General features: G+C 51.9%; 1 protein-coding gene across 1 annotated transcript; it reads right to left on the bottom strand.

Moving 5' to 3' along the window:
* Positions 1-289: 289 nt before the first annotated feature.
* On the bottom strand, positions 290-27,806 carry DNAI2 (dynein axonemal intermediate chain 2). Its single transcript, XM_055328922.1, has 13 exons — positions 27,733-27,806; positions 22,181-22,371; positions 20,576-20,737; positions 19,426-19,547; positions 16,170-16,312; positions 15,052-15,165; positions 12,128-12,267; positions 9,952-10,074; positions 7,039-7,262; positions 3,298-3,433; positions 2,693-2,839; positions 1,734-1,958; positions 290-925 (listed from the first exon to the last, which is right to left on the bottom strand). Exons 2-13 carry the CDS (start codon positions 22,361-22,363, stop codon positions 848-850), a joined length of 1,797 nt encoding a protein of 598 aa, XP_055184897.1. The 5' UTR covers positions 22,364-22,371; positions 27,733-27,806; the 3' UTR covers positions 290-847.

Raw genomic sequence — 27,806 nt, 5'->3', positions numbered from 1 at the left:
TCGTGCAGGGTAGAGACTGAGCTATCTGGGCTCCTGTCCCCGCTCTGCCCTGTGCTAGCTCTGTGACCCCGGGCGAGTCCTCATACTTCTCCCGGGATCTGAATGTTCCTCTGCAGAGTAAGGATAATTGGAATACCAACCTTCCGGGGATTTTTGTAAAAAGAATTAGATGAGATAACACGCAAAGCTCTCAGCACAGGATGCACCATTATTATTAATTTAATTTTGTAAGAATTAAGATAGTAGACAGCTTGCAGGCATCCAAGAATAATCAAACTTGTTGGCGCATCTCCTCTCAGAGGTAAACGTGCCCGGGAGGGGAGGGGTGGTGAGGGACATTTTAGAAGTGGACGGACTGTGTTTCCCAGTTTTTTGTGGGTGGGGGGGTCAGGAAGGGAGAAGGAGAAGCCCCTTTGTCCCGCGCACGGGTCTTTCGGAGGCCCCACCACGGCTGAGGCTAGCCCGCCTGGAGGCTCTGCAAGCATTGAAGGAAAATGATTATCCGAAAAGCTGTGGGGAGGCTGAACTCAAGGGAACACACGGGGCCTGGCTTAAAGGCCCAGGGTGTGCTCGGCTGGCTGAGAGGAGCGGTCCCCAGCTCGGGCATGAGCCTTGCCTCCTCCCTCCCTCCAAGGGGTCCCTTGGGACTGGCTTCAGTGAGTCAGTGGGGGCCAGCCCTTTGTGGGGTGTCGGGTCGGGTCAGGGTCCCCCTGCTACCCCAGCCCTCCCTCCGCTGACACTTTAAGGGAGGTGCTCAGGGCCCATGTGCAAAGCCAGTGCAGGGCCAGGAGGTGGGAGACGGAGGCACGGAGCGAGTGGGGCCGCGGGCACGGCTGACCTGACCCTTCTAGGTCGGAGTCTCGACATGGGCAGCTTCTTCCTCCCCTTGGTCCTCTCCTTCCACCTCTTCGTCTGCCTTCAGATCCTGTTTCGGCAGAAACAGTGCAGAATCAGAGACTGTTACCCACTCTGTGGGCCTGGGAGCTGCTCAGAGCCAGCGGGTGTGGACGGCAGCAACGGCCTAGGGCACATGACAGACTCGGGTACACGTTCTACTTCTGTCGCCTTGCTGCCTGGGTGACCTTGGGCTAGTTCCTCCTGAGTCTCCTTGGCCTCCTCCCCTGTAAAGTGGACGTGATTCCTCGCAGGCTGTGACCCGGATTAGAAATAATGGGTATAAGGACCCAGCCCCACTTTCTCAGGCAGAAAGTGCTCCCCTAGTCCTAGCGGTGAGGGGGGCACGGATGGATGAGCTCAGCATGAATCGCACCCGGACACCAGGCGGGGTCGGCGGTCCGGCCACCACACCTCCACCTTCCCAGGCCCTCCTGCCTGGGCCTCAGGCTCACTGGGCCCTGGGGCCTCCATCTGGCGGACACATGCGTGTCCCCGGGACTGGCCCGGAGAGGGAAGGAGGGCCATGGGAAGTGTGGAGCTTGGCTCTTGCCCTCCAGCAGCCTGCAGCCCACCTGGAGACAGGATTTCTCAGGAGGAAGGGAATAATGCCTCCCATTTGCCGGGTGGACAAGTTAAGGTCCAACTGCTGAGGCCACTTGCCCGAGGTGATCCAGGAGGTCAGCGAGCCCAGCTGGGGGCACCCAGGCCCGGGGCTCCTCCCCCGCTCCCAGTGTCCCCGCCCCTCCCCCATTGCCCCCACCTCTCCTCCCCACCGCTCCCCCCTGTGTCCCCGTCCCTCCTCCGCATCCCTCCTCCCGGCCCCACTCGGGACCTACAGGCTTTGACTTCTTCATGGCTTCCACCTCCTTCTTCTTCAGCTCCGTGAAGATGATGTCAAAGAACTCCTCCTCGGCCTTGGTGACCAGCTCCTCCAGGGTGAGGATGGGCTCCTCCTCCCTCTGGTCGTCCTCCTTGCCCTCCACCTTGCCTTTCTCCTTCAGCCGCATCTCCCGGTGCCTGGCCTCCAGAATCTTCTCCCGCCGGGTCTCCCGCTCAAATATCTGGGGGACACGGTGACAGGGGGCCCCGTGAGAAGAAGGTGGTGGCCGGCTCCCAGCTCGGGACTCCACTCATCCCCGAAGGCAAGAAAGGAGGGACACTGAGGTGCGGAGGCAAGAGCGGAGCCACTGAGTCACGCAGTTCCGAGGGGTTCCCAGAACACAGCTGGTGGCTGTGCATGTGGGGCCCTGGACCCCGGGGACACCTGCTCCTGCTGGGGGCCGGGCCCACAGTCCCAGCAGAGCCAGGGTGTTGGCTTTCAGCTCCACAGTATGTGTGCACAGTGCTGGGGAGGCCCCACCGCAGGGGGGCCCCCAGAGGTGGGGTGGGAGGGTGGTACCCAATCTCAGCCTCCTAGCCCTCTTCCCCAGGGTCCCCGCCTTCCCTCTGTTTTCTCTAACAGCATCTCTGAGCCTTTGACAGGTTCTATTGCAAAGAAATGTCATCTGTGAAGCTAGACGCACTGTCCTATCAACCACTTGGACAGTGACCAGCTGGGAGGGGAGAGGTGACTGGCCCAGGGTGGCTCTGCTACTACGTAGGCTACTGCGTGGGCTACTGTGTGGGCAAGCCAGGGCTGGTTCAGACACTCCTGACCCCACCTCCATGCTCATTTAGGACACCTCGCGGCCTCCCCAGAGGTCCCCGCATTTCCCAGGCGGTGAGAGGGGAGCCCGACAGTTTTCTCCGGCTAGCCTGCTCTGCTCCGGGGGCCAGGTCAGCCCGGGGCACGTACAGAGGAAGCTGTGTTCTTCTCGTTCCTCTGGAGTGTGCACAGCCCATTGGAGACTTCCAGCAGCGTGGTGGTGCCCAGCTGGGAACCGCAGGCGATGAAACACCCGTTGTCCTGCACCCGGAGGCAGAATAGGGCCTCGTCACACACCTGTTGGAGGGGCCAGACAGACCTGGTTGAGGAGGAGAGACTCTCAGCTGATGATCTGGCCCCGGGAAGGGGCGCACTTAGCCAAGCTCTGTGTTCAAACACCCTCAGGGACTCCCCTGACTCATAAAATGAAACTCAGGCTCTGAGAATGGCTGTCAAGACACTTTGCCCCCTGCCCTCCTCCACTCCACCCCTCAGTCCCCAGCCCCATGTCCATCCTGCAGTTTCCCAAACCCCACACCCTTCCATGGTGCAAGGCAGCAGGGCTCAGCTTTAGCTCTGCAAACATGACATTAGCTGAGGACAGAAGGGTCAGCTGCCAGGAGCCCATCCCAGGGCTGCTGAAAGGATAGGTCAGGCTTTCTGCCTCTCTTTTCTTTTTAAGTTTCTCCCAAGTGATTTTGTTGAGCCTCTAGGGCTTGAGGGCCTGGCTGTATGGGGAGTGGGGTATACATGACCTTCAGACTGAGGGCAGGTTCACACTGCTTGAACACAAAGTCCCAGATGTCCAGGGTCCCATCCATCTTGGTGGTGAAGAAAACTGCTGGCCTCACTGGGCTCCAGGCACCATCGGTGAGGTAAGCCATGTGGTACCTGTGGGGATCCTGGGGTCAGGACCGCTGTGACTGGGAGGGACAGAGAGGCCGCTAAGCCACAGCTCTACTCATCCAGGCCCCCTGGACTCTAGGGTCTCATTGCTGGGTAGGAAGTTCTTTCTTGTGTCTGACTTCTAGTTATGCCAACCTCACTCACCAGCAGTTCATAGGGGGCATTTTAAAGGTTCTGGTGCTGAGGCACCTGGGTTGTGCAGTCAGTTAAGCATCTGACTCTTGATTTTGGCTCAGGTCATGATCCCACAGTCCTGGGATCGAGCCTTGAATTGGCCTCTGTTTGGCAGGGAGCCTGCTCCTCCCTCTTCCTTTGCCCCTCTCCCAGCTTGTGCTCTCTCTCTTTCAAATCAATAAATCAATCTTAAAAAAACACAAACAAAACAAAACAAAAAAAGTCTCTGGTCCTGCCCAGGGGCTAGCCACTGGTGTTTCTCCACAGCTAACTCCAGGGAACAGGCTCATGTTGCTGGATCTGGGCCCAGTCTTCCAGCCGTGGGACTCACTGAAAGGAGTCAGAGGAAGAGTGTGCCCAGAAAAGTTCCCAATATTGACATTAGAAGAGTGCTATACTTCCTACTGGGTAGGATCTAGATTTTTTGATGATTTCTGTGGTGGGGAATGCAATCAGATCCCTATCTTACACCATATATAAAATATCAACTCGAAATGAGTTAAAGATTTAAACCTAAGACCTGCAACCATAAACCTCCTAGAAGAAAACATAGGGAAAAGCTTCTTGACATTGGCTTTGGCAACCATTTTCTGGATATAACGCCAGGAGCACAAGCAATAAAGGCAAAAATAAACAAGTGGGGTACGAAAAATGAAAAAGCAACCTATGGAATGGGAGAAAATATTTGCAAGTCTTATATGTGAGAAAGGGTTACTATTCAAAATGTATAAGGAACTCCTACCAAAAAACTCAATAGCGAGAAAGCAAATAACCTGATCAAAAAATGGGCGATGGACTTGAACAGGTATTTCTCCAAAGAAGACATATAGATGACCAATAGGTTCATGAAAGGTGCTCACCATCACTCGTCATCAGGCAAATGCAAATCAAAACCAGAAAGAGATTAAAGAGAAGAAAAACAAAAGCACACACACAGAGATAGCTCCTCACACCTCTTAGAATGGCCATGATCAAAAAGACAAGAAACAGTGTTCCTGAGGATGCGGAGGAAAGAGAATCCTCGTGCAGGGTTGGTGGGAATGCAAACTGGTGCGGCCACTGTGGAAAACAGTGTGGAGGTGCCTGAAAATACAAAACATAGAACTACCCTACGATCCAGCAATCTCACTTCTGGGTATTCATCCAAAGAAATTAAAAAAAAAAAAAACAGAAAACAGAAATTGGATAAATTTCTTTGGTATTTATCCAAAGAAATTGGATAAAAATCAAATCTCAAAGAAATTAAAATCAGAATCTCAATGCCTGCACTCTCAGGTTCATTGCATCATTATCACAACAGCCAAGAAATGGAAACAACAACCTAAATGACTATCAGCAGGTGAATGAATAAAGGAAATGTAGTCTGGAAATTCAATAGGATATTATTCAGCCTTAAAAAAAGGAGACCCTGGGCAGCCCGGGTGGCTCAGAGGTTTAGCACCGCCTTCGGCCCAGGGCATGATCCTGGAGACCTGGGATAGAGTCCCACGTCGGGCTCCCTGCACGGAGCCTGCTTCTCTTCTCCCTCTGCCTGTGTCTCTGCCTCTCCCTCCCTCTCTCTTCTCTCTCTCTCTCTCTCTCTCTCTCTCTCTGTCTCTCATGAATAAATAAATAAAAATCTTAAAAAAAAAAAAAAAAGGAGATCTTGCTATTGGCAGCAACGTGGATGGACCTGGAGGACGTTGTGCTAAGTGAAATGAGCCAGACCCAGAAAGACACATATGACATGATCTCACTTATATGTGGAGTCTTAAAAAGTCAAACTCACAGCAGCAGAGAGTAGAGCGCTGGTTGCCAGGGGCTGGGGGGGGGGGGAGGGGGAAAATAGGAAGGTGATGGTCGAAGGGTCCAAACTTTAATTTATGCAAGATAAATAAGTTCTGGAGACCTAGTGTGATCTGGTAGTGCCTCTAGCTAATGACGCTGTACCAAATACTAAAATTTAAGAGGGTAGGTTTCCTGCTGAGTGCTCTTACCCCCTCCCCCCCTCCCTCCCTCCCAAGAATACTTATAATAAAGGGGGTAGGAGAGAGGTGATGGGTATGTTTATGGCTTTGATGGTGGTGATGGTTTCACAGGTGCCACTTATCCCCACACTCGGAGAGCTGTGCGCACTAAGGATGTGCAGCCTTTTCCATGTCAGTGACACCTCAGTAAAATGGGTGAACATCTGTATCTGCACATGAAATGAAAGAGTCTATATGTGAGATGAGATGAGTCTATAGCTATGTATGAGATGGGAGAGTCAGAACCTGGGCAGGTGGTGTGGTGCCCTCCAACTCACTATGGGACCGGGAACAGAGTGCTACCTCTGGACCTCTCCCTCCACCCTGTAGAATGGGGAGATTGGACCGGATTTCTGCTCCAAAAGCAAAGACAGGCTGAATCCTAAAGCCCCCCGGGGAAATCCTTAGCATGCCCATTCCTGGGTCAAATGCAAGATCTAATACAGCAGCCCTGGAATCTGGACTTAAAAAAAGGGGACGCCTGGGTGCCTCAGCGGTTGACTGTCTGCCTTTGGCCCAGGGCATGATCCTGGGATCCGGGGATCGAGTCCCACATCGGGCTCCCTGCATGGAGACTGCTTCTCCCTCTGCCTGTGTCTCTGCCTCTCTCTCTCTGCCTCTTGTGAATAAATAAATAAAATCTTAAAAAAAAAAAAAAACTTCCTTAAAAAAAAATCCTTCCCAGGAGATCCTAATGCAACCAGATCTGCGAACCCCTGGATAAGAAGATGCCCATCCGGGTCCACAGCAGCACCAGCACTGCAGGAGTCTGTGCGTCAGCTGGAAAGGAACCCCAGATTCACACAAATGAAGGCTAAAGGGCACCTGTCCCTCCACCTCATGCCTCTGCTCTGGTCTCTTGGCTCTGCGTCATTGAAGCATCTCTGGGGATGTGGCTCTCCCCGGCTCACCCAGGGGCAGTGGGACCACCCTGAGGATCCGTCTCACGGCACCCCCCTTGGCCTCTCCTCTGAGCAGACTGGGGGAGCCCGCAGGCTCCTCTGATCCACCTACAGAGCTCACCGCTCTGTCCCTCTCTGCTCCTACATGCCCACCGTCACTGGAGAGGAGACCCACCGAGCTGTCCTGATGAGGTGCCCAGATTCTTAATCCAAGCTTCCTGGGTTCAGACCCCACCTCAGCTCCTTACCAGCTGAGGGACCAGGAGCAAGTGGCCTTGCTTCCTCTTGGTTCTGTCCCCTGATGCAGACAAGAGGAGCATGAAAATTACCCCAAGGCTGTAATTATTGCCAGCCCAGGCTGTTTGAGGCACACTCCTTCAGGAAGTGGCTGCATTAGGACACTCCTAGCACAAGCTCAGGCGCGTGTGGAGGGGCGTTCTCTCCATTTTACACATGGAGGCTCAGGGCATTCTGGGGCCCCCTCTGTCCCTCTCCCCCTCCCTCTTACTTGGTCCACATGATGGATGACTCCCGGCTGTCCTCTGACCAGATGCGGGCAGTCCAGTCACCGACTGTCAGGAAGTTCTTTGGGTAGAACGGATTTCTCTGGAGGGCATAGATGGGGCCATGGTGGCCTGAGAAGGTGCACACAATCTTCTCGGCTGACGTCTTGGCCTTGCGGTTGCAGGAGATGACAATACCCTGCTCGGTGCCCACCATGAACTTGGTTGGCTGTGGAGGGGGTGACACAGGAGTGGAAGACACCATGAATCGTCAGCTCTAGGCTTCATTGTCCTGGCGAGCGGCCTGCTGGGGTCGGGGTGTTGGGGTCCAGAGGTGCTGGGAGGGCTTTTGGTGAAGGCCTCTGCTCAGGCTGTTCTCCAGCTTCTCCTGAGGAGCCGGCCCCACCTGTCCCCCCATCAGATCCCACCCTCCACTAGCACCCTGCTCCAGGGCCCCATTTTTTTTTCTCAAGATTTTATTTCTTTATTCATGAGAAACAGACAGAGAGAAGCAGAGCCACGGGCAGAGGGAGGAGCAGGCTCCCTGCGGGGAGCCCAATGTGGGACTTGATCCCGGGACCCCGGGATCATGCCCTGAGTCAAAGGCAGATGCTCAACTGCTGAGCCACCAGGTGCCCCAAGGGCCCTATCTTAAGGGAGCCCTCTCGACTCTTCTAGGCCCTGGAGAGACTCATTAGCAGCGACACGAGGAACACCTCTGCATGTAGCATCATTGTGTCCACTAGGCCTTTTGTCATAAAGATCCTGAGTGTCTGTTCACAGATAAGTGAATGACTTGAAAGAATAAATAGTGTAAAACATGAGGCTGGAAGGGCCCTCCGCCAGCCCCCAGCTACTCCCTGCAGACCTGGGCTACACTGCATCCCCATGGCCATAGCACCGTTACTCACAGCAGCGAACACGGAAAAGTTCCAACCCAAGTGACGTGGATGGCTGCACAAAATGTGGTCTGTACCTACAGTGGAACACCAGTCGGCTTTAAAAAGGAAGGAAATTTATGGTTTTGAAAAGGAAGAACAGGGACACCTGGGTGGCTCAGTGGTTTAGCCCCGCCTTCAGTCCAGGGCGTGATCCTGAAGACCCAGGATGAGTCCCGCGTCGGGCTCCCTGCATGGAGCCTGCTTCTCCCTTTGCCTGTGTCTCTCCCTCTCTCTCTCTCTCTCTCTCTCTCTCTCTTTCTGTGTTTCTCATGAATAAAATAATATCTTTAAGGAAAAAAAGGAAGAACAGGAGCACCTGGGAGCTCAGTCAGTCAAGCATCCAACACTTGATTTTAGCTCAGGTCATGATCTCAGGGTTATGATACCCATCCAGCAAGGTGTTGGGCTTCACACTTAGTGGGGGATCTACTTGAGATTCTCTCTCTCCCTTTCCCTCTGCCTCTCCCTCTGCTCACGTGTGCACTCTGTTTCTCTCAAATAAATAAATAACATCTTAAAAAAAGGGGCACCTGGGTGACTCAGTTGGTTAAGCGTCCGCCTTCAGCTCATGTCATGATCCCAGCATCAGGCTCTCTGCTCAGTGGGGACTCTGCTCCTCTCTCTGCCTCTTCCCTCTGCTCATACTCTCACTCTCTCTCTCTAATAAATAAAATCTTAAAAAAAACAACAACTGGACTACAGGCTGGAGGTCAAAGGAAAATGAGGAGATAGTTTGAAAGGCCCAGGAGAGTGAGTGATGAAGTACACGGCGGGGCTCCTACGAGCTCATAACAGGGAGAAGCACCCAGATCCAGGTGGCCCCAGTGCCACCAGCCTCAGACTTCTTGGCAGGGTCGGCATGGTGAGCCTGGGCCTTGACTCCAAGCCCTGGGCCTGAGCCCCGGGAGCACCGTGTTCTAGAGCGCATGACTTACCACACTAAGACTCATCCATTTATGGATGAGTGGTGTGTGATTACACAAGCTCATCGTGCAAGACAGTTGTTAGTGTCCGGCCCACAGCCTGCGCTGTCACAGGCGTGGGAGAGCTGGGGCCTAGCGGGGGCCTGGGCACCACATCCAGCACCTGCTCTAGACATCCCTGATTTCAGGACAGGATGCTTCTCTGCATCATCTCTCCCTTCACTATGACGCCCAGGGGTGGGGGTCAGCTAAATTGTCTTCCACCCCACTTCACCCTCACGGGTTCCCCAGCCTCAGGTGAGGACTGTCAGGGCAGGGGTGAGGCCAGAGCACCTCTACCACCCAAGGGCCTGGGAGTGACGTCACGTGACCTGAAAGCAAACAAGGGATAACCCCCAAGGGGGAGCCAGGTCTAGGCTTCAGCAAAACATAAACCAGGAATCAGCCCAAGACAAGACTCATCTGGAAAAGTCAATTTCTTGCTTTGGAGAGAGTCTTCATTTGCTGCTTCTAGAAGCTTCTGTCTTTTGACACATTCACGTTACTGGTCAACTTTGATATTTCTTTATGGTTCCTCCTTTTTGCTAAATGCCATAACTGTGCCTGTGCTCTGTTTTCCAAGGAGCCTCCTCTGACCTCATTTCCCTCCCTAACGTCTCTTCTTTCCCCCCAGAAAGTGAAGTAACCCCCACGAGGCAGAAGCAGGGCCTGGCCGCTCCGTGTTGGTCTCCGGCAGGGCTCTTCCCCCAGAATGGGGCCTTTCTGGAATCCAGTCCTCAGTGAAAACCTGCCTTCCAAACCTGCCTTCTGCCCATTGCAGCCACTAGCCAGGCAGTGACTTTGTGCAACTGAGACCGATTGGCTTCTTTCCGTGAGGAGCTCTGCTGTCCCCTGCTGGAAAGTCCTTGGAACGACCACGCAGGTCCAGGATGACCACACTGGGACCAGCCCTCCGTGGAGCAGCTGCCCGGTGCACACAGTAGTCCTGGCCTGGCCTCGGCTTTAGCTGCCCCAGGGATGGAAAGTCCTGGAAGGGAGAGCTGGGGACACTCACCAAGGTAGACTCAAACTCCAGGGAGATGGCTCCCAAGGCACTCTCCAACTGCTCCTTCCTGGTAATGTCCAGGATCACCACCTCGGTGGGTTCGCTCATCTTTCGGATATCCCACCACATGACCTGATGGGAGGACGGGGCCACTGTGAGACCAGAGGTCCCTCAATTGCCCTGGCTTTTGCCTTTCCTACCTCCGCCACCTTCCTGGGGCCAGTCACTGGGGCCAAAGGGGTGGGTGTTAGAGGCACCCTGCGACCTACAGGACAAAATGCACTTTGAAGAACCACCACTCCGGCCCACGGTCTCCCCCTGGCTGATCATCAGGGTTATGGGCAAGCTTCATAAAATCCAGATGCGGGGGCCTCACTCCAGACCTACTGCATCAAAATGGCCAAATGTGGGCTCTGGAATCTGAATTCTTAGAGCATCCCCACAATATGGCAATACATAGCAATGTTGTAAACCCTGTATGTTTTTTTTCTTAAGATTTTATTTATTTATTCATGAGAGACACAGAGAGAGAGAGGCAGAGACACAGGCAGAGGGAGAAGCAGGCTCCATGCAGGGGGCCCCATGCGGGACTTGATCCCGGCACTCCAGGATCATACCCTGAGCTGAAGGCAGATGCTCAACCGCTGAGCCACCCAGGCGTCCCGGCCTGTATGCTTTGATCCAGAAATCCCACCACATACCATCAGTGTGCCTTTGCATGTGTGCAAAAACCTATATACAAATATACGCTTTGCTATGTTATTCCTATGATGACAACATATTGAAATCCACTTAAATAAATTATGGTATACCCGATGCAGTTCTTTTTTTTTCTTTTGAGTAGGCTCCATGCCCAGTGTGGAGCCACACGCAGGGCTCAAACTCACTACTCTAAGATCAAGACCTGAACAAAGGGCAGCCCGGGTGGCCTAGCAGTTTAGTGCCACCTTCAGTAGGGGTGTGGTCCTGGGGCCCAGGGATAGAGTCCCACGTCGGGCTCCCTGCATGGAGCCTGCTTCTTCCTCTGCCTGTGTCTCTGCCATTCTTTCTCTCTCTCTGTGTCCGTCATAATAAATAAAAAATCTTAAATAAAAAATAAAAATAAAAAAATAAAAAAAGACCTGAACAAAGATCAAGAGTTGGACACTTAACCAAATGAGCCACCCAGGTGTCCCCCTAATGCAGTTCTTAACAGGCATGGGGCACTGCTTTATGAAATAGGACATTTTCAAGATATACTAAGTGAAAAATATCAAGTGCAGATATTTGCCTATGTGTAAGGTGTGCAGAAAGAGAGTGAAGAAGACAGATATATTCACTCTTATATACAGAGACTATCTCTGAAGGCAGCTGTAAGAAACTGAGGCAGCTGGGCGCCTGTGGGGAGGGGGTTGGGAGGCTTGTGGGCAGAGGAGGGAGGAAGGTGTTTTCCTGTCTGCCCTTTGGTACCTTTTGGATTTTGTTCTATGTGCACTTACTCAATTTTATTTTTTTAAAGATTTATTTATTTATTTATTCAGAGAGAGAGAGAGAGGCAGAGACACAGGCAGAGGAGGAAGCAGGCTCCATGCAGGAAGCCCGATGTAGGACTCGATCCCAGGTCTCCAGGATCACACCCCAGGCTGCAGGCGGCACTAAACCGCTGCGCCACCGGGGCTGCCCTCCTCAATTTTTTTTTTAAAAGATGTTATTTATTTATTTGACAGAGAGAGGGATGCCTGGGTGGCTCAGCGGTTAAAGCATCTGCCTTCAGCTCAGGGCGTGATCCTGGAATCCTGGGGTCAAGTCCCACATCGGGCTCCCTGCATGGAACCTGCTTCTCCCTCTGCCTCTGCCTCTCTCTCTCTCTCTCTCTCTCTCTCTCTCTGTGTGTGTGTGTGTGTCTCATGAATACGTAAGTAAATAAAAATTTTTAAAAAAAGAATGTTTATTTGACAGAGCAAGAGAGAACAAGCAGGGGGGGCAGCAGAGGGAGAGGGAGAAGCAGACTCCCCACTGAGCAGGATCCCAGATCATGACCTGAGCCAAAGGCAGATTTAGCTGACTGAACCACCCAGGCACCCCTACTACTCTTCAATTTTAAAATAAAATGCAAAAGGAAATATTTCCCCTGGGAATTCTGAAGGGGAACCAGGGAGGTATCACTGCTCCCCACATTCCCGCCCCCTATAGTCGCTGTAGGTACCTGCCCATCTGTGGATGCTGAGAAGCATTCAGTGCCGGTCTTCGACTGCAGCCAGATGCTGCCATACACAGGGTCTCGATGGCTGAACTCAATGGTGGACAGCTCCGCCACCAGGCTGCCCTTCCGGGTGTCCCAACAGGCTAGCAGGGTGAGGTAATGAGAGGAAGGTCAACAGAAGTCCAGGCTCCCTTCCCTGGTGCAGGGAGTACAGCATGGAAGGATGCTGCTTCTCTTGGTTTGGCAGGTACGTGGTTTTTTAGAATCAGGACTCGATCCAAACCTGCCTGAGTTTCCTACCAACCCCCGAAGTTCCCACACAATCTCTATGCAAGCTTCACTCATTCCATTGAGCTCATACCATGGTTGAGCGTCACACCAGGCCCTCGGGAAGCCTCTGGGAATAAGACTGTCCCCCTCTCCTTGAGAGGCAGGAGGAGGGACCGGCAAGTAGAGCTCGTGCTGGGATGGTCAGGGCAAGCACCCTGGAAGGAGTACGAAGGAGCACGGACCAAGGATGAGTCTAGGATAGGGGTGGGGGGGTCAGCCAGAGAGAAGAGTGTCTCCACCCCAGGGAAAGCCTCCTGAAAAGAAGAACGTTGAGGCCAATTTCTCCTTCCCTTTTGTCCTCTGCACCTTGGCTGCCTCTGGTGGGAGATGGGAATGCAGCTCACAGACCCTTTATTCAGATCCATTACTAAGACTTCACCTCTTCTGCTTTACCAAGAAAGCCTCGGAATGTATCCAGTTTCTGTCTTGACAGATTTTGTTTTCATTTTGCCATGAGTGTGCAGCAAGGATCCACTCTGTTACACAGAGCTATTTCTAGGAAAGCCAGTTTTGTAAAAAAAAAAAAAAAAAAAAAAAAAAGTGACCCATGTTTTGATTTATGGACTCAAAGTCCAAGGCATTGGCCCCTGGACCTGCCTGGCCCAGATAGGGGTTTTCCCTAAGCAGAATAGCACTTGGGGGTGGGCCCTCCATCAGCCCCTCCCACAGGCAGCAGAGCCCCAGAGTCAGGGCCACTCTGAGCTGGCGTGAAAAGCCTTGAAAGGGGTTATGAATAAAGAGCGAGGCAAGACTCATGAATAAATCATGGCACAGTGGCTCCACTCATCTTCTAAAGCCCTGGCACATAGGTAAATTTGGCAGGGAGACTTGTGGAAGCTATGTCTGTTCCTGGGGAGGAGGTGGCAGGTCTGAGAGAGAGGGTCAGAGGCCTCAGAAGAGTGTCTAAGAAGATTCTCTGCCATCCTGTTCCTACTCTGGGAGGGAGAGAAGGGAAGGCAGAGAATATGTGAAGGGAGAAGGGTAGAGGGCTATTTTCAGGTCCAAGGTCAAGTCAGGCCTGGGGTGTGGCCACGGAGGCGGAGTGTCTGCTACTTGGGGGCCAGACAGAACCCACATGGGCAGCTTCCTTCCAAGACCCCTATGCATCTAAAACCCAGTTTTCTAGGTGTTCTATCAACAAAACCAGTAGACTAAGGATCTCTGAAAATCTCCTCCATAAAAGCATAAAAGCAATGAGAAAACTGGCAACAATCACCGGTCAGCTTTTTCGGAACAAGTTAGGTAAAGTGTTACAGCCATCCAGAGAGTGTTCAGGAGAAAGCTGAATGCTACTAAGGACAGTGAGTTTTGTGGCATTTTTAACTTTCCCTAGTTAAGACCCCACACTCTCCAAGTTCCACGGTAGCCTTGAAAAAATAACATTCTGCCTTCCTGGTGAAAATCTGTAACCTGGCAGCCACAGGAGGGGAAAAGCAGCCAGAGCTCATTCAGAGTCTCCAGTCTCCTATCTGACCTGTCTGGTGGTTCCCCTGAAAGTTGTATTCGACCTGATTTGGAACTTGCCAAGTGAAAAAAAGTCTTATTATGGAGGCAACTGTTGGAAATAATGACAATTACAGGCAACTGATTAACTTTGCAGCTTTCTGAAGTAGTGGATAGCAGATAGGCAAACAGCAAACTAACCACAAAGCTTGAAAGGCAAGCCTGAAAAAAAAAAAAAAGGCAAGCCTGGAGAACAAAATGTCTGTCAGGGTTTTGAAAAGCTCCAACACATTCCTAGAGACCTGGAAGGCCATATGCCCGGGTAGGGCTGTGTGTGTGCCCGGTTCTGTGCACACATTCAGGAAAGAACCGAGGAGGTCCTCAGCTCCTACTGCTGGCTGACCCTGAGGCTCTGTGCAGAGGCTCAGGAACGGCTGGCAATTGCCAGCTGCACACAAGCTCTTAGCAAAGAGACTAATTGGCTGCAGGTGCTAAAGGAAATCTCTGCCCAGCCACTAAGCAAACCAAGCAGACTGTGGCGGCCACACACGATAGAGTACAGACGTCATAGAATTGGTTCAGAAAATTTACTGAAGAAATGAACAAGTACAACAAACTACAGCAATGAAAACAAACCCTGTGCAGGTATGAATGTCTGATTTCCAAAGTTGCCACTTTATATTAGGTAAAGAGGGCAATTTTCTTTTTCTTTTTTAAAAAAGATTTTATTTATTTATTCACGAGAGACACACATAGAGAGGCAAAGACACAGGCAGAGGGAGAAGCAGGCTTCCTGCCAGGAGCCCGATGTGGGAATTTGATCCTGGAACTCTGGGATCACGCCTTGAGCCCGAGGCAGACGCTCAACCACTGAGCCACCCAGGGATCCCCGACCTATCATTTTCTTAAAACTTTTGTTCTGAACTGGTTTTAGACTTACTTGAACTATTGCCGCTAGAGACAACTAGAACTATTACAACTACTGCTGAGCTATGAGCAAAACACGACTCACCCGGAGGTCTGGAGTCCATCCCCTGTGGCAAGTTCCCACCTCCCTCTGTGCCCCGAGGGTGGCCCTGGGCAGGTATGTGGGCCCTGGTGGACAGCAGCGGGGGCTGGGCTGGCTCCCAGTGAAGCCCGGGGCCCCTCCTTACCGAGCTGCCCGTTGTAGCAGCCTCCCAAAAGCACGTGAGAATCTTTGGGGTTGTACTCCAAGGTGACAAGAGGAGAAGACGGCTTCAAGACAATTTCAGGCTTATTGGGATTTTCTATAAAACAAGCAAACAAACAAAATGGTCCCACCAGCTCTAGAAAGAAAAGGACAGGGTCAAACAGCCCAATCCTTCTAGAGGTGGGAGTTGGGAAGCGGCAGATGGCGGGGAAGTGGAAGCCCCTCCTGTCTTTCTCCAGGCTGCAAGTTCTAGGCCCTGGTGGCCAGAATCTGGCACTCCTGACCGTAGGGACTCTTCTAGTAGTTTTATTTCTGGTAATCAGGAGTGTGTGTGCGTGTGTGTGTCCATTCTGCAGGTTTGGTAGGAAACCAGGTATGACCATAAGTTTTTTTGTTTGGTTGTTTGGTTGTTTTTTTTTTTTTTTTTTTTTAACACAAAGCCAACTCTCCTTGACTTCTCCAAACAGTTTCTTGGTCTGTATAGTGGGGCTAATGGTAGGGTCCACCCCCAGGGTTGCTGTAAGCATCTGTTGGGCTGGTCCAGAGTGTCATGTGCTCCGTTCTGAGTTTGGCACCAACACCTACTAATAAGACCTAATGTTTCTTTTCGAAATGGTGACAGAGAAGGGACGGCTGACAGTGTGTAGCCCACCGTCGCTGGCTACCCACCAGGCACTTGCTCTCAGAGTCAGTTTTTCTGTCAATAAGGGTCTGTCTGTCCCTTAGAGACCTTATTAGCAGACCCTTATTAGTGGACACACTGCCCCTACTGGCCGTGGGTTAAGGACAAATGGCAGGAAAGGTGGGACAGAGGTGAGTCTCTCTGAATTGGGATTTTGGGGGGGTCTGGTCTTGAATGCCCTGATCAAGGATCTGGAAATGAAGGGAGTTTCCTGCTTCTGACGTGACTCTGGTTTGGCTGCTCCTGAACCTGGACAGCGAAGGGATGACGGGCTTTCTGGGGTCCCTGGCCCCTCCCTATGAGGGACCAGCCCTGTAAGAGTCCCCGGCCTGTAGCTTCTACCTCCCACTCCGGTGTTATGCTGGTCTCTGCCCTGCCCCCTCAGCTTTCCCAGCCACCTGAACCCCTTAGCTTCTCACCTAGGTCCCAGATGTACGATTCGTGGCTCATGCCTTCAGGTGCTCGTTGAAAATTCAAGCAAGAATATGCCACAGCCAACTTCCTGTTGCCATCTGGGTGCCAGGAGAGATGCGTGGCTGACCGCTTGATCTCCTGGGGATCCCTTTACCGGAGGGCAAGAGGGCAGAAGACTGGAGTGGAGTGAAAGGCTCCCCACACCTCTTATTTAATCAATTATTTCTTTTTGAAAGACTTTTTTTTTTCTTTTTAGATTGAGAGACAGCAGGGGAGGGAGCAGAGGGAGAGGGAGAGAATCCCAGTGCAGAGTCCTACGCAGGGCTTGATGTCAGGACTCTGAGATCATGACCTGAGCTAAAATCGAGTTGGACATTCAACCGACAAAACCACCCAGGCACCCCATAGAAAATTTATTTTAAGAACAAAGTTTAGGGGGATCCCTGGGTGGCTCAGCAGTTTAGTGCCTGCCTTTGGCCCAGGGCGCGATCCTGGAGACCCAGAATCGAGTCCCACGTCGGGCTCCCTGCATGGAGCCTGCTTCTACCTCCTCCTGTGTCTCTGCCTCTCTCTCTCTCTCTCTCTATGTCTATCATAAATAAATAAATCTTAAAAAAAAAACTCTTTAACAAACAAACAAACAAAACGAACAAAGTTTAGGGACTCCTTTAATCAAAAACCCACTTTCACCGGCCATAGATAAAAGGCATTGATAAACACTAAACCCATGGAAATAAAAGAATATTAAGTTCTAGTCCGATATTTTCATTTGCTTTAAGTTTCGGGTCTGAGGGCTGATTTCTCATTGCTATTGAAATAAAAGGGGAAGTGGAGAATCCGGAAATATTGCTCCTGGCTATTTACCCAAAAGAGCTGCAAACTTTTGTCCACACAAAATATTACATGTGAATGTTTCCTGCAGCTTTACTCATATTTGCCCAGACTTGGAACCAACCGAGACATCCTTCAGCAGGTGAACGGATAAATAAGCTGGAGTCCATCCAGACAAGGGAATATTATTCAGCATTAAAAAGAAATGAGCTATAAAGCCATGAAAACATATGGTGGAAATATAACACACATCACTAAGTGCGGGAAACCAGTCTGTAAAAGGCCATAAACTGTATGATTCCAACTATGTGACATTCCGGAAAACGCAAAACCATGGAGACAGTAAAGAGATCAAGCGTTGGCCAAGGGCTTGAGGGTAGGGAGGGATGAATATATCCTGTGGGTGGACCACAGGATTTTAGGGCAGTGAAACTATTCTGTATGATACATTTGTCAAGACTCACAGAATGTGCAACACAAGGAGGGGGCCCTAATGTAAACTATGGACTTTGGGGTGCCATAGGCTATAGGTCATGTCCCTCAGATTCAAATGTTGAAACCTAATCTCCATGATGGTATTAGGGGGGTGGCTATGAGTGGTGATGAGGCCCTGAGCCCTTCAGGTTGGGATTAGAACCTGACAAAGGGGCTCTAGAGAACTCCCTCTCCCTTTCCGCCATGTGAGTTCGCAGCAAGAAAATGGCAGTCTGCGAACCGGGAAGTGGGTCTTCACCCAACACAGAACCCGACCACCCTGTTCTGAGACTTCCAGCCTCTGGAACTGTGAAAAAGAAACTTTTGTTTATAAGCCACCCAAGTTATGGTACTAAGCACCTGAACGCTGGTTCATGAGGGTGACAGAGGCCCCACCCTGGGGCGGGGTGTTGATGGTGGGGAAGTTGTGGGGGTGCAGGGTGGAGGGGGTGTGGGGCAACTCTCTGTACTTTTTTTTTTTAACTCTCTGTACTTTCTAATCAGTTTTGCTATAGGCCTAAAGCTGCTCTTAAAAATAAACTCTTAATTTAAAAAAAGAGGGGGAGGAAGGAGAAAGGGCAAGAAGTAGCAAAGGCCTACACTGAGACTTTGCCCTTGAAGTAATCAGAAGGAACGAAGGAAAGTGGGGAGCCACACAGCTTTCTCACTCTGTGGTTCCTCCACTTCACTCCTCCCCGGGAGCATTGTTATAATAAGAGGAGTGCAGGTGACCAGAGTTCCTTCCTCCACTGTGTGTCCTGAGCGCTGTCCCCTCCTGGGGGTGGTCACCCCCTCATCTGTCAACTGTTGAGGCTGGATGGGACAATTTCCAACCCACCGTCCTGCTAAGGTATCCCTATGGAAGGTCAGACCCCAGCAGGACAGCCCGCGCCCTGCCCTGGCCCCCTTCTCCTGGCCACCCTTGGCCCCACTCTGCACATGGAGACTCAGCCCTGGATCACAAAAGGGTCCTTCCCAGTTGTGCTGGGACTGGGTCAGGTGCTCCCCAGGACCCTCAGGGGGTCACAGTAGCACAACGAATCTCTCCAGAATTGGTATTTGAGGCTAGCCACTTCCAAAATCACAGGGATATATATATATAAATATATATTTATATATATTTATATATATATTTACATATTATATATATTTTATATATTTATATATATATATATATATATATATATTTTCAAGCAAAAAAAAAAAAAACAACCCCAAAACAGAAAGTGCTACCCTATGTACTGTTCTGCACCGTGTTTGTTCTGGTTTGGTTTCACAAAGTAAATCTTGTCAGGGAAGGGGCTGCCTCCTTCATTCCTTTTTTGTTTTGTTTTTTTGTTTTTATTGAAGTTCGATTTGCCAACATGTAGTATAACACCCAGTGCTCATCCCATCAAGTGCCCTCCCCAGTGCCCGTCACCCGCCTCCTTCAGATTGCTGGAAGCAGTCCCCTACCGAGGGATTTAGCTTGCTTCCAGTCTCTGGCTAGCACACCCCCTGCTGCAGTGAATGTCCACTCACGCAGTGATTCCACACTCACGTTATCTATGGGATGGTCCTGGTGTCACACTGCTGTCCTTGGAGCTTATTATCAGGTACACTCCCGTGAGTGTGGGACAAGGGTCCCGTCTGCCCACAGTGCTGTTGGCTCACGGATGTCCCATATTTTGTACTCATTCTGCCCTGCAGGGATCGACCCGCCTTACACAGAGCTCTGCAGATTCCCTTAGTCTTTCTCTGGAGTCAGTCCTCGTTCTTCCTCAACCAGACCTGCCCCCAAGGTAGGGACCAGTTGGATGCTGGGTGTTCCATCGCTCTGCTCCTTACCGAGCTCAGAGCGCAGAGGGCATCGTACCCACGGCATGGAGTGGTCGGCAAGGAGTGGTGACCTCTGGAAGCACCCACCCTGTAGGGATGACAGAGATTGGCCAGACACCTGCCTAGCTGGAGAGGTACCTGAAAACATTGATGGTTTTAGCTGAAGGGGCCTCCTCTGTCACTTCTACTGCATCCTCGTCGTCAAAATACTCCTGGTAGATGTCGATGGCATTATTCTGCTTGATGCAGTGCTCCATGATCTGAGGAGGACACATGCAGAGCATCTTAGCAGGAAGAGGACGTCCCTGCAGCCTGAGTGGGACGCGAGGAGTCTGGGAGGGACAAGACATAGCCAGTGGTCTTTCCCCTTCCTTCCAGCCCATGTATTCTCAGTGGTGGTGACATCACCTCCCACGGGGTAAACACTGGTTTGGGGGGGGGCAGGTCAAATAATAGGACTTTTTAGTATAAAGCACAGACATATATAGAGGACATAAGCAATATAGGAATGGCATTAAAATTTCATGGGGGAGGCGATTTGGAAAAAAAGGTCTGAAAAGGCTCTTTGGGAGACAGCAACGAAACAGGATGATCCCTCCATATGCAGCAGCTATCTCCTGGCTGGCACCCAGAGGGCCCTCTCCATTTTTCCAGATGTCCAACAAGGAAAAGCCCAAGCTCAAGTGTCTCCTCTTCCAGGAAGCTCTCCCCAATCCCTTCAGCAGGAAATCAAATCTCCCTCCTTATGGAACAGAATAGCCAGTCATCCCTCATCTTCCAGCATGTCTTTCTATATTATATGGTGATATCTTGGTCCTTGTCTTTGGCCTCCAGGGGATTACACACTCTTTGGGGCAGGATGTATGTGAGTTTTTGCAATTATTATTATTATTATTATTATTATTATTATTATTATTATTACAATTCATTTTTGGAGTCTCTGCTGTGCCTGGCAGAGGCTTGAAGCCCAGTCCAAAAGTGTTGAAGGAATGAATGAATGATCCCTCTTGGCAGGTGGCTGCTGGGTGGGGTTCTTTGGGGTCCTCTTTGCTCAAAGGGAGCACTTGTTGGACTCCTCTTGAAGCCCATCCAGCCTTTGTACCTTCCCGCCTTTCCCTTTGGCCTGCTATTGCGGACTGGTCTGCCTGCTTCAGTCTGGAAGGTTCCTGAAGGCAGTCTGTGTTCTTTCCCTGAGTAGCCACGGGAGCCGAGCACAGCGCCAGGCACGGCCAGGGCTTCGCATGCAGGTGGGGAGCCCCAGTGATGGCTGGACCCACGGGAGCCTTACCGAGCCGAGCTGCATGATGGTGTTGATGTAGTTCTCGTCCTTCTCCACCTTCTTCCGGAACCGGATGGTCTGCTCCAGCTCTAGGGGGTTCACATCCTTGGGCCAGCCCCCCTCAACGTGGTTAATCCCCCGGGTCTCCATCTCAAACCGCTCTGTGTTGGCCTAAACAAAGAGCCACGGCTGAGAACATGCCTGCCCCTGGTGTCCCTTCCACCAACCAGGATCCCGGGCCCATCGACCCCAAGCCCTGGACTCTCGGGGATGGACCCATGTGGCCAAAGCCACAATGCTGTCAGGTTTCAGCAAGGATCTTTCTGGTCCTCAGGTGGTCATAGGTAGCCACGAAAGTGCCATCCTATGGAGCCAGCAGCTTTGCGGCTGAGGCCACTGGCCGTGGAAAATCCAGTCCCGACTTTATCTAATGGACCAGGGGAGCCCACCCGTCTGTTCTGTGCGATCCCAAAGAAAAAGAAGTGAATGAGCCTGTTCTGCTTTATCGTATACAAAGTCACAGGAATTGAAACTTGGAAAGTTGGGAATCCGCAACTTTCTCCCCGTTCTCTGGGGGCAGGGAGGATGGTGGATACAGATGTAGTTTACCCCGTAAACTTGTTGCTTTGCCTCCTTTCTATTTTTCTCCTCCCATTTTTTAAATTGTGGGGAAATACATATAAATTTAGCATTTTAACCATTTAAAAAAAATGATTCTGTGGCATTAGGGGCCTTCTCAAGGTTGTGTCACCATCACCCCCTTTAGATCCAGAATTTTCTCATCACCCCAAGTGGAGACCCCAAACCCATTAAGCAGTCGCTCCCCTCCTCCTTTCCTTTCTAAGCCAGGGCTCACAAAAGCAGTGAGTCTTCACGGGGTGGACCCGCCGACAGGAGACCCTAACCTAAGGCCATCCTGCTTAGTTGGCTACTCCGTGGACAATGTCACCCCGGTCTCTGTGACAGCATTTAGCCCTGGGAAACCAGGAAACTCAGTGTTTGAACCATGAGTTACTGGAACCACCCACAGTCAAGTGTGACTTTCACTGGGTTGATGTGGGACATGACAAAGTGGGTTCCCTCCTTCAAGCTAGTTTTTTCTCAGCGATGCCTGGCATTGTGCGAGGTGGCTCACACACCCGCTTTAGATGGACAGGAGCTCAAACTTCAACATGACGCTCCACTCTGGTATCATGGAGGCCCCTCTGACCAGAACTTTCCATGGTACCCTTTCCTTTTCACATGCTGGGCAGGTGCCTATAGATCTGAATCCCTCCTCCCTCAGGATACCTCTCCCAGCTGTACCACATGCCTAAGACGCCTCTAGCAAGAGTCTTAGGGGTGAGACCAGAGCCCACAGGAGAGAGAACATCTTGCTTCATGTTCACCTGGCCCAGGGAATGGCTGGTCTGGGGTCTTTTCCTGCCCCTGGGCACCGCGGTGGGTCATGGGGCAATTCTGGAATTCTGGCCTCATACTTCCAGCATCTGCATTGGGCCACTCTAACTGGCTCCCAGTCACCCTGATGGAGTCACCCAGTCCCACTTACCACCCTGCCCCGCCACCCTGCCAGGCTACATGCTCACTGGCCTGGGCCCCAGGGCAGGGACCCACCTCGTGCTCAGACATGCTAGTGGAGCACTGGATGCCCTTGTCCACGGGGTTCCTTTCCACAAACTGCTCGGCCAGCTCGGGGTTGGGCGGGATGTCGATGTTCAGCTCGGCCTGGCGGTCTGAGAAGTTGCATTGCTTCCCAAACTCGCTTCGCTTCTTGACGTACACGTACACGATCTCCATGGTACCGGCTGCTGTGGGGGGCAGAGGGAGGGGGTACAGTAAGGGGCCCCACGTGGCTGCTTCCCCATCCCCATGGGCATCACCAGGGGTGGCTCCAGGTTCCCAGTCTGGTTGAGGGAAGGGGTTCAAGGGGGTAAGTTCAGAAGCCGCATCTGCATTTTTAAAAAATCATTTATTGGGTAATGACTACATGGGTTATTTTGTTCAGTTCTTGGGATTGCCCTCTGAGGTGGATGATAAAATCTTCACTTTACTTTGAAGGAATCTCATACTTAGAGATGCCCTGAGTGCCCTGCCTGGGACCACATAGCTAATAAGGGGTGCAGCCACTCTGACCGACTCCATAGCTCTTACTCACCAAATGATAGTGTTTACTGAGTTAATATGTTCATTGGGAGGCAGGACGAAATACTGAAGCGATTACGTTGCACGCACTAGACCTGGTCATACAGCACAGAGATTTGAGAGCCCAGGCGTCTCTGGAAACTCTCCCTCCCAACCACCTGATTGTCCACAAGGCCACCCCTTCCTGGAGTTCTAGGTATGGGACTCTACCCTCCACCACTCCCCCCATGTAGAGCCTCCTCCCTCTACATCACTCTAACCATGATGGGGCTGGGAGTCCACCTGGGAAGGGGAGAGAGCCACACCATTTCCCAACGGGCCTTTAAATGACTGGTCACGACGGCACAGTGGGGAATTGGCAGGCAGGCTGGGCTGAACGCTGACTTCAAGTCCTGGCCCTGCCACTCACCAGCTGCTTGACCATGGCTGGGTCACCGGGTCACTCCCGCACCTGACACACTGAGCTGCTGAGCTGCTGAAACGCAAGGCTCTGACAGTTGGCCACAGAGCCAGCATTTGTATGTAATGCAGGGAAGGCTTCTCTCACGGATGCTAACTGGAAATCTTAGGCAGTTCCCATAAATTGCTCTTCTCTGCACTGTCCCCTGTCACATCAGGAGACTCTGTGGGGTCTGAGAGCTCCTCGGTGACTTCCATGACTGGCTGATGAGGTCTGTCTATGACATTGCACTATGGAGGTGAGGTGAGCAGAGCTGCCCATTTGCTGGCCACTCCTAACTCTCAGAAAGTGTGTCTGTGATGGCAAGCTCCCCAGGGCTCGGCCCTCAGGTCAGTGAGGCTCTTGGGCCTGCAGGGAGCCCTTGGATGAGCTGGTGGGAGCTGTAGGGAAGACAGCCATACAAGAGCCTTGCTGTGGTTTGTTTTATGACTGAAGGTCTTTGGTCACCCAGAGTTTAGCTTCTTGCCTGTGAGCAAGTGTTGCTACCTTTGAATGAAAGGGGGACCTGGTGGGAACGTACTTGGAGGACATGTGTCCTGCTTTAAGTAAAACCCACAGAAAAATGTCCAAACTTAGGAAACAGATGAAAAATGCAACAGAGATGCTAGAGGATAACTCATTTTCCCAAGCAACGTTGTATTGGAGTTTTTGTCTAAGGAGGCCCTCCGGGGGAACCCAAAATGAGTCTATTTTTTAAATCTAATTACATAGACTTTGTAGGAATTCATAGGTTTTGTGAATGCCAGACTTCATGCTTTGTATTTGTTCTTACAGTTTCCATTCTTTCACTTACTCATTCAGCAGACATTTACTTGAAGCAGCATAATCAAGAAGGTGCAGTACCGGCATAAGGACAGACATAAATATCAATGGAACAACATTGAGAGTTCAGAAATAAACCTTTATATTTATGGCCAACTTATTTTTGAAAAAGGTACTAAGGCAGCTCAATAGAGAAATGATGGTCTCTTCAACAAATAGTCCAACTGGACGTTCACATGGGACAGAATGACCATGGACCCCCTACCTCACACCACACACACACTAATGCAAAGTGGATCACAGGCATCAATGTAAGAGCTAAAACCATAACACTAAGGGGGAAGAACACAGAGGGAAATCTTTGTGAACCTGATAGGGCAGATTTCTTAGATAAGGCATCAGAAGCATGGTCCATAAAGCAAAAAACAATGATAAATGGGACTTCGTTTGAATTAAAAAACTCTGCACCTCAGAAAATAACACTGGGGCTCCTGGGCAGCTCAGTCAGTTAAGCGTCTGACTCTTGGTTTTGGCTCAGGTCATGATCTTCGGGTTGTGAGATCAATTCTCATGTTGGGCTCCACACTGGGCGTTGGAGCCTGTTTCAGATTCTGTCTCTGCCCCTCCCACCCCCAGGTCGAACGCTCATGCTCTTTCTCTCTCTCTCTAAAAAAAGCCAAAAAAAAAACCCTAAATCCGTAACATTAAGAAAATGAAAAGACAAGCCACAGACTTGGAGAAAATATCTGTAAATCGTATCTTAAAAAGGACTTGCATCTAGATTATATAGCCACCTGTGGGGTCCTTGGCACTGTGAGCAGTAGTCTGCAGGTGCCCTCACTGCATGCCTCCCATGGCCCTTCAGATACAATCCTTGTTCTGCATATGAAGAAGCCAATGCTCAGTGAGCTTAAACACCTTGTCAAAGGTCACAGCTCTTAAACTGAGGCAGAGCCAGGTCCATCCGGCTCTAAAGTGATGATCCTTAACCTTGGCTACATACGTAGAAGCTCTGGGGGGGGGGGGTTATAAAATCACAATGCTCAGGTTAAACAGCAGACTAATGAAATCAGAATCTCTCCGTGGAATTTTTCAAACTCCCCAGGATAATTCCAGCATGCAGCCAAGGTTAAGAACTACCAACTTAAAGTGAGGGTTCTTAATCGCTCAGCCAGCCTGTCTCAAAACTGGTATGTTCGTTCACAATATGGAGATTCCCAGGCCTCCTCTCGCAAATGCTGACCATGTGTCTGGGGCGGGGCCCATAGTGTGTATTTTTCACAATCTCCCCTGGATGAACATTATGACCAGACACATGTCTATTCTGCCTCCCCTCACCTCCAAGGCTGCAAGGAACCGGACCAGTGGGCCCTGGCTGGCTGGCCCCTGAGCTATAGGGCCAAGGGCCGTGTGACAGCCCAGGAGCACATGCCCGAGGTGGCCTTTGGCCTTGGAGCAGCTGAGGCAGAGGCGAAGGGGTGAGGGTGGGAAGGGTAACCCCTTGATCTCTTTGTATCCACATACATTGTTCCTCCAAGACAGCACCACCCCAACCCACTCGTAGGCCCAGAACGGCTCCACCCGAATCAGACTCGTAGAAAACAGGATTTTCTGCTCTTTCTAACGGTTTGGAGACTGTAGCCAGGAGAGGTAGAAGAAACGGCTCAGACCACAGAGGGTGGGAAGAGAAGTCCAACTTGCAGGCGGTGGCCCTAATGTGTTCTTTCTCCATGGGCAAAAACATACAGTCTTGTGAAGAAGAACCAGTGGGTCCCTTCTGGCCTCTGCCCGCACATCGTTGTGGGGCCACAGGGCGGCTCCTGGGTCCCTACTGTCACCAGCTGCCTGTCTCTACCTTTGTTAAAAGACAATTGCTGAAAAAGCCAGCTCTTTGGACATACAAGGAGGCCTAAGAGCATGAGGAAACTCCAAGGACACAAAATAGCCTCTTTAGCCCAGACCATATTCGAAACAGCTTGCTTTCCTTCCCGGTGCCTCCCAAGACCAAGCCAGGAGCGAGAACAGAGGCATTGTTTTCTATCTGGAGGCAGACAGAGGGGACATTTAAAGGCTGGCCTGGTGACGGGAAGACAGCTCATTCAGGGGCCCAGAGCGGGCTCTTTTTCACCAGCCGGCAGAACCCGAAGATGAATAGGGAGGTCAGCCTTGGGGGTCTCAGGAGGTCTCTCCTCGCTTGGTGAGACAAGTGCCACTAGCTGGGCTTCCCCAGGCGGCGCTGTCTGTCTGCAAAGGGGGCCTCCGAGGGGGGTAGGGGGCAGGCAGGAACCCTGGCCTCTGGGAGTTGGGGGATGCGGTCCCCCACCCGTGGGAACCTAGAGACCCAGGGGCATGCGGGACTCTGCAGTGAGTCTCAAACACAAGAAACATAGGGCTGGAGGCGTGCTGGCTGGGAGCGTCGAAACTGCAACTGTCTCCCACACCCCGGCACGGTCAGATCGGAACCTTCACCAATGAGAAAAACTCCTCTTGTGCAACGACAGTGAGTAAAGTGATTCCTAGAAAGAACCTCCCTGACTCATGAGAAAGTGTGTTTTCCAAGTTTGGGGTGGAGCTCAGGGTGGGAGCTTAGTGGGGAGGCAAGAGGGGGGGTGGCTGCTTTCCCTCCACGCCGGACTCCACGTAATATAAACACGAGAACACTTTCCTCTTCCTCGTGGTCCCTGGGGCAGCCCCCAGTGTTTGTGCCAGGGATTGATGGCCTCTGTGTGGCACCCAGCCGGGCTTCCTTCTCTCTTCCTTACGTCCTTGCGGATTTTCCAGAATGTAAAATCTGGACTTACTTGCCTTCAAATGAGGCAGATCTCCCAGGAACCCACCCCGCCCCCTACCACGGCGTCATCCCACCTGGGCAATGCTATCGCTATCTATCGAGGCACACTGGGGCCAACCTCGGGGGAGCTGAGGCACGTGGATGATGAGGACAAGCAGAGTAGGGAGGAGGACCCCAGGACCCCAGGCTGGCTGTGTTGGTGTCTGCCAGCGATCCCCCCACTATGACGCTGGGGGGAGACCATGCACTTTTCACTCACCCCTGTCCCCAGTGCCTGGTGCAGCAAGGAGCCCAACACTCCCTCCGTCCCATGCTGCGTACCAGCTCGGGCCCAGGGTTCTCCCCCAGAACCCTCTCTCCCCTCCTCTTCCATTTCTCATCAGAAAAGCACAGCCCAGCGAGGTAAAGATGTGAGAGGGGGAAGCGCAGGGTCTGAAAACCCGAGAACACCCCTCTGTGGTTCCAGACATTGTGATAAACCCTGAACGCGTTGCAGGAAGGTGGAAGGGACCCTGTGACCTTGAGCATGGTATCCCAACCCGGGCAAGAATGTCCTGCTCCGGGCAAGGAGAAAATAAAACCGTGCATTTCAGGGATCGGCCGCCTAGTCTGTGATCAATAATTATGAATTCCCTGCCCACCCTTCTTATCAGAAAGCCCACCTCCTGCCATTCCAGCCCAGAATGTACTTCCCAGCCAGCCAGCTGTGAACCCTGTGGAGGTCTCCCTGGCCCAGCCTCCAAGAGACTGGTGGATCAGGACCAGACCGACTGGGAGCACGGGGTGTGGGAGGGAAGGTGACCAGAACCTGCAGGCTCCTGTGACTCGAGAGGAGTGAGGGCAGCCGGGTCGGAGGGGCGGGGACCCCCAGCACCCAGCGTCCAGAGCTCTCCCGGATGGCTGTCCCCCAGGAGGAGCTTCTTGCACCCTCGCTGATTACCACCCTCGGGGGCTCCCCGCTTCACTCCTCTCCTCTTCAGCCTCCAGATCCCCCCCGGCCCGCGCCCTTACCCTCCTCGGTCCGCTCCTGTGGCCGCCGGGGCCGCAAGGGAAGCACCTGAGCCTGTGCGCCCACCTGGCGCTGC

The sequence above is a fragment of the Nyctereutes procyonoides genome, unplaced genomic scaffold (genome assembly GCF_905146905.1).
Source record: "Nyctereutes procyonoides isolate TBG_1078 unplaced genomic scaffold, NYPRO_anot_genome, whole genome shotgun sequence".
Lineage (NCBI taxonomy): Eukaryota > Metazoa > Chordata > Mammalia > Carnivora > Canidae > Nyctereutes > Nyctereutes procyonoides.
Note: the sequence above shows the minus strand (reverse complement) of the source record. Positions and strands in the feature narration are given on the sequence as shown.